The 13113-nt window shown below is 47.5% G+C and overlaps 1 protein-coding gene across 1 annotated transcript in view; it reads right to left on the reverse strand.

The window, feature by feature from the left end:
• The window catches only part of SERPINE2 (serpin family E member 2), a 70293-nt gene that overhangs the window by 23730 nt on the left and 33450 nt on the right, over positions 1-13113 (reverse strand). Inside the window, exons 2-3 of the mRNA XM_025278349.3 lie at positions 5416-5696; positions 2132-2359 (exon numbers count right to left, since the gene is read on the reverse strand). Of these exons, the coding sequence (XP_025134134.1) occupies positions 2132-2359; positions 5416-5674 (487 nt within the window). The 5' untranslated portion in view covers positions 5675-5696. The remainder of the gene's footprint in view (positions 1-2131; positions 2360-5415; positions 5697-13113) is intronic.

Genomic DNA, 13113 nt, shown 5'->3' on the forward strand with positions numbered 1-13113 from the left:
GTATTGTGTTGGTTTCTGCCATATATTTTGCGTACTGTTGATGGACACTGAGTTTGCCAGGAAAGTGATGACCACACAAACCGAGGAGCCTGTACTTGTTTTGGTCAGAAATTTACAACGAGTTTTGCAGTGTTTTAGAAAAAAACTGCATCAGTGATGGCAACACAGCCTGTGGTTTTTATGTCACGAGTAGAGCGGGCCTGACTCTGCTTTTGTGGCTGTCAATTCACAGTCAGTGTGAATGTCAATTCCCATGTCGATTCTTATTCTAAGATTCTGTTGCATATTCAGGGGTGGCTGTACCCAAGGGTTTACCTATTGAACTACATCCATAAACTACTTTTGTTTTTCCTAGTATTACAGCTTGGCATTATATTAATTTTTTAAAATTTATGTATGTGTGCATAGGTTACAGGAGCTATGCATTTCACTTCAAGAGAGTATGAAAATCTTCTTTTGACAGCTGGTGTTAGGTCTGCAGGGTTGAAGAGCGCTTGTTTAGCCTTACTGCTTTCCTTTCCCCAGATGCTATGAGCAATGCATTGAGTCAGTGTGTGTTCAAAGTGGCCTGAAACTGTCGGGCGGCATCCTAAGGGACTTACTGCTCCCAGGACACAGCAGAGGAGAAGACTAGGTGGGATCTGACATGTCACATCACACAGCCACTCCGCATCTAAGTGCCATCAGCTTCCTGCCTCTGTTCTCAGTCCTACAGGCTCATAAGTCACACTAATCCCTTCCCACTCGCTGGTCTCCTGATCATTTCGTGGTTTCAGGAAGGGAGCCTAGGTTGCACCGTGCAGGGTCCTGTTGAGAAGGGATGGCACGGGTTTACCAACACCACCCTGGCTCTCCTCCACCCTCTGGAGCATCTTTTCTAGCCCCTCATGTGGTTTGCAAACATTTGCCTTGACAAGTTTGGAGGGAGACTAGGGGAGAACTTGCTTTAGGGCAGAAGGCTAGGCCCCGGCCTCAGAGCTTCTGCCTCAGCAGACTGGGGGTCCAGGGATCAGAATTCTAAGCACATGCCCCGGGCCATTCTGAGGCTGGAACCATGCTTTGAGAGATGTGACCGGAAGAGAGAGAGTTTCTCCAAGCTTCCTCTTTGGGCTTATTCTCCTTCTTGAGTCTCTTTTGCTTCCACTCTCATGACCTTAACTCCCCTCTTTGTGAAAGATGGTTTCCAAATCTCTGTTTCTAGCCTTAACTTTTCCCTGTTGTTCTGTGCCTATCCCACCTCCTGAATGTTTCCACCTGAAACTGCACTTCCCATGTGAACAGGCTAAAAACACTGACGTCAGACATTTCTTCAGTTTCACAGGGGAAGGGACGCACATGCACAAATGACCATCATGGTGGACGTGCTCTATCAATGAAGGGCACGGTCGTGTAAGCACATGCCAACCACAACCCACCAACACACCTACTTCCTGCGATGACAGAGGCGAGAGGGGAGGAAGGGGAGGAGAGAGGCAACACAGGGACAGGGGGCCAAGAGGTCCAAACGAATATGTGGAAAATACGCTACAAGGATGTATTGTACAGCACGGGGCATATAGCTAATATTCTGTAATAACCGTACATGGAGCGCAACCTCTAAAACCCGTGAATCGCTACACTGTACACCGTACCTTATATAATACTGTACATCAACTATACTTCAATAAAGAGAAGCAGGAAGGTGTGGGGAGGGCTCAGTCCTGAACCTTACAGGCTGAGAAGCACATTCTGGGCAAGGGGGATGCAAGTATAGAAGCAGGAAGAAATGAGCAAAAAAAATCTGCAGAACAGACAAGAGCCTGGGGGCAGGGACCTGGAGATGAGATGCATCGAGGAAGAAAAAGAATCCTTGGAGCTGTATTCTGCCCTGGTCCCTGAGCCACAGGGAGACAAGTCCCTGGGGGTGGGGGTGGGGACGAGCTGTGCCCACAGCAGGAAAAGGGAAGGAAGAAGACTGAGCCGTGGGGCTGCTAAGAGGGAGAGGATGGTGCAGTCAGTAGGGTCCAGGGCTTTCACCACGGACAGGCCGCTGCACTCACTGACCCCAGATAGGGTCTCAGAGCCTAACTCACGCCTTTTTACACAAAGCAGAAAACCACCCCCACTCGCCCCGGGACCCGTGGCCACTCACCCTGCGTCTCGTTCCTGACCCACGCGTTGATGGACGCACAGGCGGAGGCCGGGTCCTCGAAGTTCGCATTCCGGACTTCACACTGGAACACATCCTTGTTCCTCGTGACGAAGGGCACTTCCATCTTAGAGTCATTCTTCACAAACACGGCGTTGGCCACCGTCACAATGTCTTTATTCTTCTTGGAGACGATGGCCTTGTTGATCTTCTTTAACATCTTACCGACTCCTGAAGCAGAAAGGAGAAAATGCAGAGATATTTCCATAAGAATTCAAGGCTTTCTTTTTAAAAAAAAAAATATCATCTGTAGTATGGAAAATAAGAACAGTATAATAAAAAAGATGAGTATGAGGAGCAAGAGATTAAATCATCTGATTTTTCAGCGGCCTCCTGTTAAGAAAAGAGGGGAGGGTGGAAAATGATACGTAACCATTCACAACCCCTCAAGATCAACTGCAGGCTTCCCAGATGGCTCAGTGGTAAAGAATCCTCCTGCCAATGCAGGAGATGCAAGTTCGATCCCTGAGTTGGGAAGATCTCCTGGAGAAGGAAATGGCAAGCCGCTCCAGTGTTCTTGCCTGGGAAATCCCATGGACAGAGAAGTCTGGCGGGCTACAGTCAGTCCATGGATCGCAGAGTATCAGACATGACTGAGCACACAGACAAACGAGATCAACTTATGTCTTGCCTGAAAACAGGCCTCTCCCTGGGCTTCTCCACACCTTCCCTGTGTAGGCCTCGCTCTCCTGGAAGAGGTCCTGGCACCAGGCCAACAGGGAGACTGGACCCCTCATCAGTTATGTACCCATGGGGGAATCAGCCCAAGGACTCTCCCTAATCTCTCTCTCTTTCTTCTGAAGCGCTATTTCCTTTCCTGACAAAGATTTAATAGTTCAATTTCTTGTCTCTATTTTGAAAAAAAAAAAAAAAAAGGTATCAAGAAACATCAGAAAGAATACGAAAAACTGCCATGCACCACCATCCAAGAACAATGTGATTTTTACTTGATACCAAGCTCACAAAGGGGATTCATTCTATGGCGACATAAGCTTTATTTTTGACTTCCCTGGTGGCTCAGACAGTAAAGCGTCTGCCTACAATCCAGGAGACCCGGGTTCAATCCCTGGGCCCGGAAGATCTCCTGGAGAAGGAAATGGCAACCCATTCCAGTACTCTTGCCTGGAAAATCCCATGGACGGAGCAGCCTAATAGGCTACAGTCCATGGGGGTCACAAAGAGTCGGACACAACTGAGCAACTTCACTTTTCACTAAGCTTTATTTTACACGAGTGACTTGTATGCGCTCCATCTGGTTTCAGGGCATGGAAAAGAGGGAAAGAAGTCATAGAGGATGAAATGTGTGCCTACAAGAGAGCTCGACTTACAGATCCGTCTAACTCACTTGGGGGTCCTTTCAAAATGACACTGTTCTAAAACAACCAGCAGGGTCACCTTGACGGTCACTCTGGAAAAGGGCAGGTGACAGCCCCACGGTCCGGCCCTTTGTGAGGCCTCTGGGGACCCCACCCCTCGTGGGTTCTGAGAGGCGGGCCCAGCAGGAGCGGGCAGGCCCCCTGTATGATGAAGGGACCAGCCGCCATCAGGGCCCAATCCTGGCACTCGTTCCTTTCAGCTGCACAGCCTCCTCCACCGGCCCCAGCCCCGGCCCCCTCCTCAGAAAAGGTCAGGGCAGGTCCTCCTCCCCTGCCCTGGATTGCCTCACCTCCCTCCACAATACACGTACCGCCATCCTGAGTTCCCAGAGGCTGAGCCCAAACCAGGGCCTGACAGCCCACCCGGGCTCCCCTGGAAGAGTCTGTCGTGTGAACTGACGGTGAGCAACTTTAGGTCGGGGGAGGCTGCCCACCGGCCGATATTGTTAACATTTTAGAAATACTACCTGACATGGATGTGGCTTGGCGGGAAAACAAACAAGAATCTAGTTGCTCTTTTAAAATGGTGTTGGCCGGCAGGGCCTGGCCGGCCCTGGGAGAGGCCAGGAACCCTATGGGTGGTTTGCTCTGAAGTTATAAATCACCAAGAGTTCTGTGGGCTTCCAACGAGGGCAGCACAGTGTGTTCCAAGCATTTAGTCCTCCTGTGCTTCCAACAGGTGAACGAACTGCAAACTCAAGAGGAGGTTTCATGCTGTGTAAACAAGAGTGAGAGCCAGCGTGGGAGGGCGGGGGCGGGTAGGCCTCTGGGGCTGGTGGCCCCAGATGAGGCTGCTTAGAGAAGAGTCAAGCTGGGGTGCAGAGGGAGGCACTCAAGCTCCCAAACCCCCACCTCTCTCCTCTGCTCCAAGTGTCAACAGGGTCAAGACTCCTAGAATATGATGGCAAGTGGGAGTGGAAGAATGGGGGTGGGAAAGCACCTTCACTTCCCAATAAAGCAACCAAGAACCAGACGTGAGAAAGGAATTGTTAAAGGTCACGGTGCCCGCTGGTGCCAAAGACCAGCGCTGCCCCCCATACCCCATGCCCTGGAGGAGGTGGTGGATGGGGACTCGGGTAAGAAAACCTGAGCTAAGGCTGAGTGACAACGCTTGGAGATGTAAGCTCCTAAGTTTAGGCAGGTAATTCAAACAAGGTTTTCTTTCAAGAAAACAAAACCATTCCTATCGGGCCTCACTTGAAAAAGAAATCAAGCTTTTTATTTTGCAATAGTGATAGAGTCACAGGAAGTTGCAACACCATATATTTTTACCTGTATATTTCTACCTTTCACCTGAATTTCCCAATGATAGTATCTTGCATGATGGTAGGATACAGACCCACACCCAGAAAACTGCCACTGGCCCAGGCTCCCATGCACTTGTTTTACACGCATGCGTGTGTGTGCGTGTGCGTGTGCAGCTCTTTGCAATTTCATCCCCCACGGATACTCATGTGTCCACCACCAGTGAAGACGCAGATGGATTCCCTAGCACAACGCTCCCCGCTGCTGCCCTCCATGGTCACAGCCACCCACCTCCCCAGGCTTATGGATTTAAAAGCATATTCACAGCCATAATGCCTTCTGAGCCCTGTATACTATGGGGGTGGGGCAGACGGGAAGTTTCGTTTGAGATGAAAAAACAGGAGCATCCAGAGATCAAGTGCCTGCCTGTAGACCCACAGCTGCAGAGCAAAGCCCAGAGCCCAGCTCTCCCGAGCCCCAGCACTGCCACTGGCCCTTAGAGGAGGCTGGTCCTCAGGCCCAGAGGGCACTAGCGAGACCCCTCCTTGCTGAGCAAGGGGCCCTCCTGCCCTGGATGCCTGTACAGCCAGGCCCGGACACACGCACCGTTCACGCCGTATCTCATCACCGTGGTGAGCTGCTTCTTGGTCCTGCCGTCGGCTCCCAGCTGTAGCATCCCCAGGACAGACGCGATCCCATGCGGAGAAATGATGATGTTGTCATGAGGCTGGGACTTGACGATCTGATTGAAAACCTGGATGCCCGTGTCGGAGCCGAGTTCCTCCAGAGACAGAGGGTTGAACTGGGAGCACACAGAGGGCAACGTCACGGAGGCCACCAGGAAGAAGGGGAAATGCCAATTCATGGTTCCTTCCAGCAAGGACAACCTGAAAGAGGAGGCGGAGAAAATATTTACGTTCTACACTGAACAAACATTTTTGGAGGAATTACTTTGTACTCGGGCTTCCCTGGTGGCTCCGTGGTAAAGAATCCGCCTGCCAATGCAGGAGACACAAGTTCGATCCCTGGGTGGGCAAGATCCCCTGGAGAAGGAAATGGCAACCCTTTCCAATATTCTTGCCTGGAAAACCCCATGAACAGAGGAGCTGGCAGGCTACAGTCAAGGGGTCACAAAAAGAGTTGGACATGACTCAGCGACTTAACAACAACAAAACAGCTCTGTACCCAGGTGGCTATGATTTACTAAATCCAGTGTAACTGCAGATCTTTAATATAGTCAAGATAGAACAGCATAGATGAAACTGTTTTCCTTTCTATTTTGTGAGGGGGATGGGGAGCTAGAGGAAGGAAACTTCTACTTGCTGGTCCCAAGACTGCGGCAAACACGACTCTAATCATTATTTCTTTTTCGTAACCACCCTTCATCCCATCATACCAATATTTACTGAGCACCTGCAGTGTGCCAGGCCCTTGTCTAAGTGCTGAGCACAGACTGTAAAGAAAATGGCCATGAGCCCTGCCCTCCTGGAGCTTACATTCCAGAGGGGAGACAGAAAACCAGGAGGCAATAGAGTCATTACAGAGAGGGAGCAGGGTCACGACAGTAGGAATGGTGATGTAAGTGAAGGAAGCAGTAGGGGTGGGGCAGCATGAACCTGGATGGGGAGGGAAGTCACTTCTGCAGAGGGACACACGTGCCAAGGCCAGAGTAACCAGAGGAAGTGCAGATCAGGGGAAAGGATGCGCCAGGCGGAGGGGCAGAGGATGGGTTATCAGAGGTCGATGTGGCTGCAATATAAGGGACATAGGGAGGAGGGGTCGGGGAGGAGGTGAAGAACAAAAAGTGGCCAGATTCTGAAGGGCTTGTCAAGCCCCATCCAGCTCTTGCATTTCATTCTATGGGTCGTGAGAATGAGGGTTTGAAACAGGGAGTGAATCTCTCAGGTTGCTGAGATTATTTTATTAAATACACGTACACGATTTTTACCATAAGCATATGATTTTCTTAACTAAAGAATGCTTAATGAAACTAAATTTAAGTGAAAATAAATGTAAACCTGCAAGAGGGCAGAGCAATCGGCAAATTCAGCAACTGTGAAGACGGCACTGTTTACAGATATTGCCAGTTGTGTTGATTCCTTTGAAATACGCTTTCTTCCTTGATTACTGCTGAGCTTTCTTTGGCTGTGACAAGTAAGAGGTAGGAAATTTACTTGTGTTTATGGAAAAGCAAATACTCTCGTTAAATAAGAACTTGGAAGAGGCAACTGGTAAAACCAGCACAGAACTCAAGGTGTGGCTAACTTGGCTCCTCCCTAGATCTGAGCTCCTGATGGGCACAAGTTTCTCCAGGAAACAACTGGTCCTCATGTTACATGCTTCCCTGGTGGCTCAGATGGTAAAGAATCTGCTTGCAATGCAGGAGACCAGGGTTTGATCCCTGGGTCGGGAAGGAAGATCCCCTGGAGAAGGAAATGGCACCCACTCCAGTATTCTTGCCTGGAGAATCCCATGGACACTATGTGTATTTGCATGGGGAAGGTAGAGGGTGTGTCTTCAGAGAATAAGACAGAGGGGAGCCTTTTAGCAGAGGTAACCTGGAGGGGAAAATAGTGTCCATGTGTTCCAGGGAAGGAAACGGAACCAGGACAGCATCAGGCAACACGGGAATGTGTGTTCCCTTAGTTCTTGGTTAGTCACTAAGTCATGTCTGACTCTCTGCAACCACCAGGCTGCTCCGTCCATGGGATTTTTCAGGCAAGAATACTGGAGTGGGTTGCCATTTCCTTCTCCAGGGGACCTTCCCGACCCAGGGATTGAATCCACATCTCCTGCATTGGCGGATGGAGTCTTTACCACTGAGCCACCTGGGAAGCTCCGTGTTCTCTTGCCTTCCTCTCTATTTACTTTTCCTGCTCCCCCCTCCAGTAGGTGTTCAATAAATGCATGTGGGATTAAACTTGATGCCTTATATACGTTCTATTTTTGTTATTTTTCATTGCATCAAAATAATGTTATTGAGCATGACTAGAAAATGATTCCTTTTAAAAAATGTATCTTATTTATGTTTTTCTGGCTGCACACAGGCTTTCTCTGGTTGTGGAGCATGGGCTCTAAGTTCACAGGCTTGAGCAGCTGTTATGCACACGGTTTAGTTGCCCCACAGCATGGAATCTTCCTGGACCAGGGATTGAACCCCTGTCCACTGCATTGGCAGGTGGATTCTTAACCACTGGACCACCAGGGAAGTCCTAAGAAAATGATTCTGTTTAGTCCTGAGCCTCACTCACTTTTAGCTTCAAACATTTTCCAACAGAGTAAAATGCACTGGAGTGGGAAGAGGCACCCACTACTTCCCCACCTGCTCCCCACCGAACATGCAGGGCCCCAAGGTGAACCACTAAGGCCATCGTTCAAAGGTGATGGTGGAATATTCTTTATATTGGCAAACAAGCACATTACAAAAAATTCAGAACATTCAGAGCTTAACTGTAGAATGAGTGTAAATACAGCCTGTCTAAATTCAAAACATGTAAGTGACCTACATACACTCCCACTCAGGGCTTTCCTATGGCCAGAGTGGCCTAGTCTGACTTTGGCACCTTGGACCGGCTCTAATACCTCAACAATCCTCTGAGTTTCTTTTGGCCTGGTTGACAATGCAGAGCTTCCCATACCTGACTATGGAAGCTTTACTCAATGCATCTAAAAATTAGACATTAGACACAGTGTCCATCCCCTCTCCCTCCCTTCTTTTTTTTTTTTTTTTTTTTTTCTGGAAATAAATGTCTGCTTTAACCTTTGAGATACTACAAAGCCAGCATAAATATAAAATAGTCAGTACCATCTTTGCTACAAACGGGCCAAATCCGGTGACTGGCACCAACTTAATCAGTCTGAACTGTTGACTCTTGCGTTTTGGTGGACTCAGGCAGCTGCCTTCAGCGTGCCATAATCCACACTCCCCACACCTCCCAACAAAATTCTCCCGGATTAGCAAATATTTGAATCTGCATACTCAGAAAGGACACCAAATTGGTTTAGCCTCTGCTAGCTTAAAGTTGATTTACCCAAACACTATGGATTTATGTAGAAGATTGTAAAACGGGTAGAAAGGATCAGTAACCAGAAAAAGCTACATTCCAAGGTCTTGGAATCAGCAAAGACTGTCTCCCAAATAAATAGCCACCTTATTTAGCAGAATTTTGCTTGGTTGTGAGTTTTAGCTAAAAGAACAGTTTCATTATAAAGTGGGGGAAGTCTGCCAGGGGTGTTTTTCTTGGTTCCTTGGATTGGGAAGTTTTGAGAGATGCCTGTGTGTAGTTTCATAACAGCACACTGCGACAGGGTCAGGGGCTGTGCCGAACTTGGAATCAGAGCTGTTTGTGATTGATGTTCTGGGCAGAACTTCTTCTTGGCCTCAGTTTCATAGGCTAAATGCTCAGGCTGTCTAAACTTACCTGGTTTGTGCGCGTGTCTAAGATTAAGCTTTTACTTCTTCCCAAAGTTCTGTAGCCAGGACAGTGAGTATTAATCCAAACATTACTATCGGCTGATAACATTCCTGATATGAATACATATTCATCTTCAAACAGTCTTTTACATGAAATAACTGTTAGAGTTATCAGGCTTTGAAATGCTTACTCTCTAGAAGGAAGAGATTCTCATTATGGGAGGAACATAATAACATCCTATTTTATTTTTTTGAAAGAAATCACACTTTAAATGTTCAGGTAAAAGAAGGAATAAAGATGTTGCCCAAATGTATTACATAGCATCAATATGGACGATCCTGCTGCTGCTGCTGCTGCTAAGTCACATCAGTTGTGTCCGACTCTGTGCGACCCCATAGACGGCAGCCCACCAGGCTCCCATTTCTTGAATAATCTTTTCATAGTAGTGAAAAGTCTCTACTTTAAGCCATTCTTGTAGGGAGATCACAAACCTATAAATAAAGTCATTATTTCAGGTGAAAATGAAAGTTGCTCAGGCATGTCCAACTCTTTGCAATAGTCCATGGAGTTCTCCAGGCCAGAATACTGGGGTGGGTAGCCTTTCCCTTCTCCAAGGGATCTTCCGAACCCAGGGATTGAACCCAGGACTCCCACATTGCAGGCAGATTTTTTACCAGCTGAGCCACAAGGGAAGCCCATTATTATAGGTATATCCTTCCAAATGTGGGCTTCTGTTTCCCCATGAACTTCTTGTTTCTGACTTCAAATCTTTCCTTTCCAGAGTGAGGAATGTTTTTGAGCTTTAAGTGAGATTTGGTGTTGTAAATTTGGCTTCCCAAATGGCACTAGTGGTAAAGAACCTGCCTGCCGATGCAGGAAACACGAGAGACGTGGGTTTGATCCCTAGGTCGTGAAGATCCCCTGGAGGAGGAAATGGCAACACACTCCAGTATTCTTGCCTGGAGAATCCCATGGACAGAGGAGCCTGGTGGGCTAGTCTGTAGGGTTGCAAAGAGTTGGACACGACTAAAGCGGCTCAGCACGCGTGCACACACACAGTGTTCTGAATAATGGGCTGGCAGTTTTGCAAACAGGGCTTCCCTGGTGGCTCAGTCAGGAAAGAATCTGCCTGCAATCCAGGAGAAGCAGGTTTGATCCCTAGGTCGGGAAGATCCCCTGGAGAAGGAGATGGTAACCTACTCCAGTATTCCTGCCTGGAGAATCCCACGGACAGAGGAGCCCAGCAGGCCACAGTCTATGGGGTCGCAAGAGTTGAACACAACTTAGCAACTAAACCACCAGCAGTGTTCCAAGTGCCAGGCCCAGAGAGCACCCTGACCACCTATAGAAATGTACCACCTATCAAGGGCAGCGTTAGAGAAACACACTCTTTACAGGGCCTGTGACTCAACCATCACTTCTAGGAAGACGATGGCTCCAATATGCAGCTCACATGCTCAGCCAAATTTCAGTGCCATGCTTCCCACTGTTTGCTGACTATTCATCTGATTGTGCAGAACACTATCTCGGCCTGAAAACCCTTCCCTGGTGGGTCGTGGAGGGCCACTGGCCTGAAATCTCTTACATTTATTTGGCCGCGCTGGGTCTTAGTTGTGGCACATGTGATCTTTGGTCTTCGTTGTGGGATCCTTTTTAGTTGCAGCATGCAAACTCTTAGTTGTGGCACATGGGATCTAGGTGCCTGACCTGGCATCGAACCCGGGCCCCCTGCATTGGGAGCGTGGAACCTTAGCCACTGGACCACCAGGAAAGTTCCCCAACTCTTCTCTTAAAGGGTTGGTTTCCCGTGGCTGGGTCTTGCTCTTGCCCGTGTCTGTGGCATTGCTTCTCTCCCTGGCCCTCCACCTAGCACACCAGGGCTTCCCCCAACTCCTTCCACAGTCTGTGGGAAGTACTCCCTTATTGTCTCCGATGGGACTAGCCACCCCCTTCTCTGAATTCCCACAGCATTTTCTATCTGCACCTCTCATTTTGTTTTTCAAGTTTTTTTTCCCCTCCCAACTAGACTGGAAGTTCACAGAAAGCAGGGCCAGAGCACTTTAGAACCCCCATGCCCTCAGGCTCTCATTTAGGGCCCTGCCACTGGGGAGGAAAGCTAAATCTGAGGTCTAATCCAGCTATGTGAGGGTCTGGTCTGGAATACAAGGTGCTCTAGAAATATTTCAGGCCAGCAGTCCCCAACCTTTCTGGCACCAGGGACCAGTTTCATGGAAGACAGTTTTTCCATGGACCGAAGATGGGAGTGGGGGGATGGTTTTAGGGTGACCTGCATAAGGAACACACAACCTAGCTGTCTCGCATGTACAGCTCACAGTAGGGTTAGTACTCCCATGAGAATCTATTGCACGGCTGCTCTGACAGGAGGCGGAGCTTGGGATGTAATGCGAGCGATGGGGGGTGGCTGTAAATACAGACATTTTGCTCACCTCCTGCTGTGCAGCCTGGTTCCTAACAGGCCAAAGGCCAATAAAGTTAGAAGATGTCACATACAATCTAGATGTAGAGTTCTTCTCAGGAAAAAGGAAAATTGATGGGCATCTGGTAACACAGGGCCCTCATTCCCACGGCAGACATCCTGCACAGCAACCACCCCTGAAGCTGACGCCTGCTTTCCCACATCCCTGGCTCCCGCTGCACCCCACCGCCTCATCCCCGCCAGTTGCCGTCACTCACATTACCTCCCTTGTGGAAAGGCCTTGTGGCCAGATTCCTGCAATTGCTCATCAGTTAAACAACGGGGGACCAGTGGAGCTGGTCACAAAAGATGAAGCTTATTTTCAGTCTTATAAATTCTTTCTCTCTCTCCTTTTTTTTTTTTTTTAACAAAACATCTTTTACATATAACATGTGAGCAAATGATAAGTAATATACTTGTCAGCTCAAATGATAAATAATGTGATATCTGTCGAGTCTATTTAAAATAACAAATAAGATGTCTATAAACAGTTTTGGGGGAAAAACACTGGAAAGACTCTTTTGGTGCCAACTCTTAGCCAGATGATTCCCATCTGTTTTAAGAGGACACAGGAGTGTCTAATAAAAAATGCTCCATCCCTTCTTATTCTCCAAAATATGTTTAAAGTGATGTATTTGGTAAAATATATATTTTAAAAATCTTTCTGTCATAAAAGATTTCAAGTATATGCAAAAATAAATCCTCAATACCTAACATCCAGATAAAATAACTGTTAACTCATGGCTTTTTTTCTTTTAAAATCAAAGATTATTTTGGAAGCAAATGCTTGACAGTATATAATTCAAAGTATTTTCAATATATACTCTAAACCCAAGGAATACATATACATATTATCCCCCTCAAAAATTAATAACTATTTATTATGTTAAATATCTAATCAGTGTTCAAATTTCCCTGATTGTCTTCCATTTTTGCAGTTTATTTAAGTCAGGATCTAAATAATTAAATCAGGATCTCAATAAGCTCCATACCTGGCAACTGGTTGACATGTCTCTTGTCTTTTTAAAAATCTTTCCCTAGTTACTTTATTTTTAACTTTTTCCTGGGGAAGTCTGTCTTTGAAGAGACCAATTTGTTTGTTCCATCATTTCCCAGTCAAGATTTTGCTAACTGCATTCATGTGATGCTGTTTAACAAGCTCCTCTGTCTTCCTTACTTTCTGTAAACCCATACTTAGACCTAGAACATTGGTCTGCAAACTCCTGGGTCAGATCTAGCCACACTTTGTTGCTTTGTCTCCGGTTGCATTTAAGCTCCTACAGCAAGTTGAACAGACAGCTGCCCAGCTGGACCGCAAAGCCAAGAAACATTTACTACCTGGCCCTTCACAGGAAGTTTGCCAACTTCTGCTCCAGAGGCTGATCAGATTTAAATCTCTTTTTTTGAAAGAGT

Source organism: Bubalus bubalis, chromosome 2 (genome assembly GCF_019923935.1).
Source record: "Bubalus bubalis isolate 160015118507 breed Murrah chromosome 2, NDDB_SH_1, whole genome shotgun sequence".
NCBI lineage: Eukaryota > Metazoa > Chordata > Mammalia > Artiodactyla > Bovidae > Bubalus > Bubalus bubalis.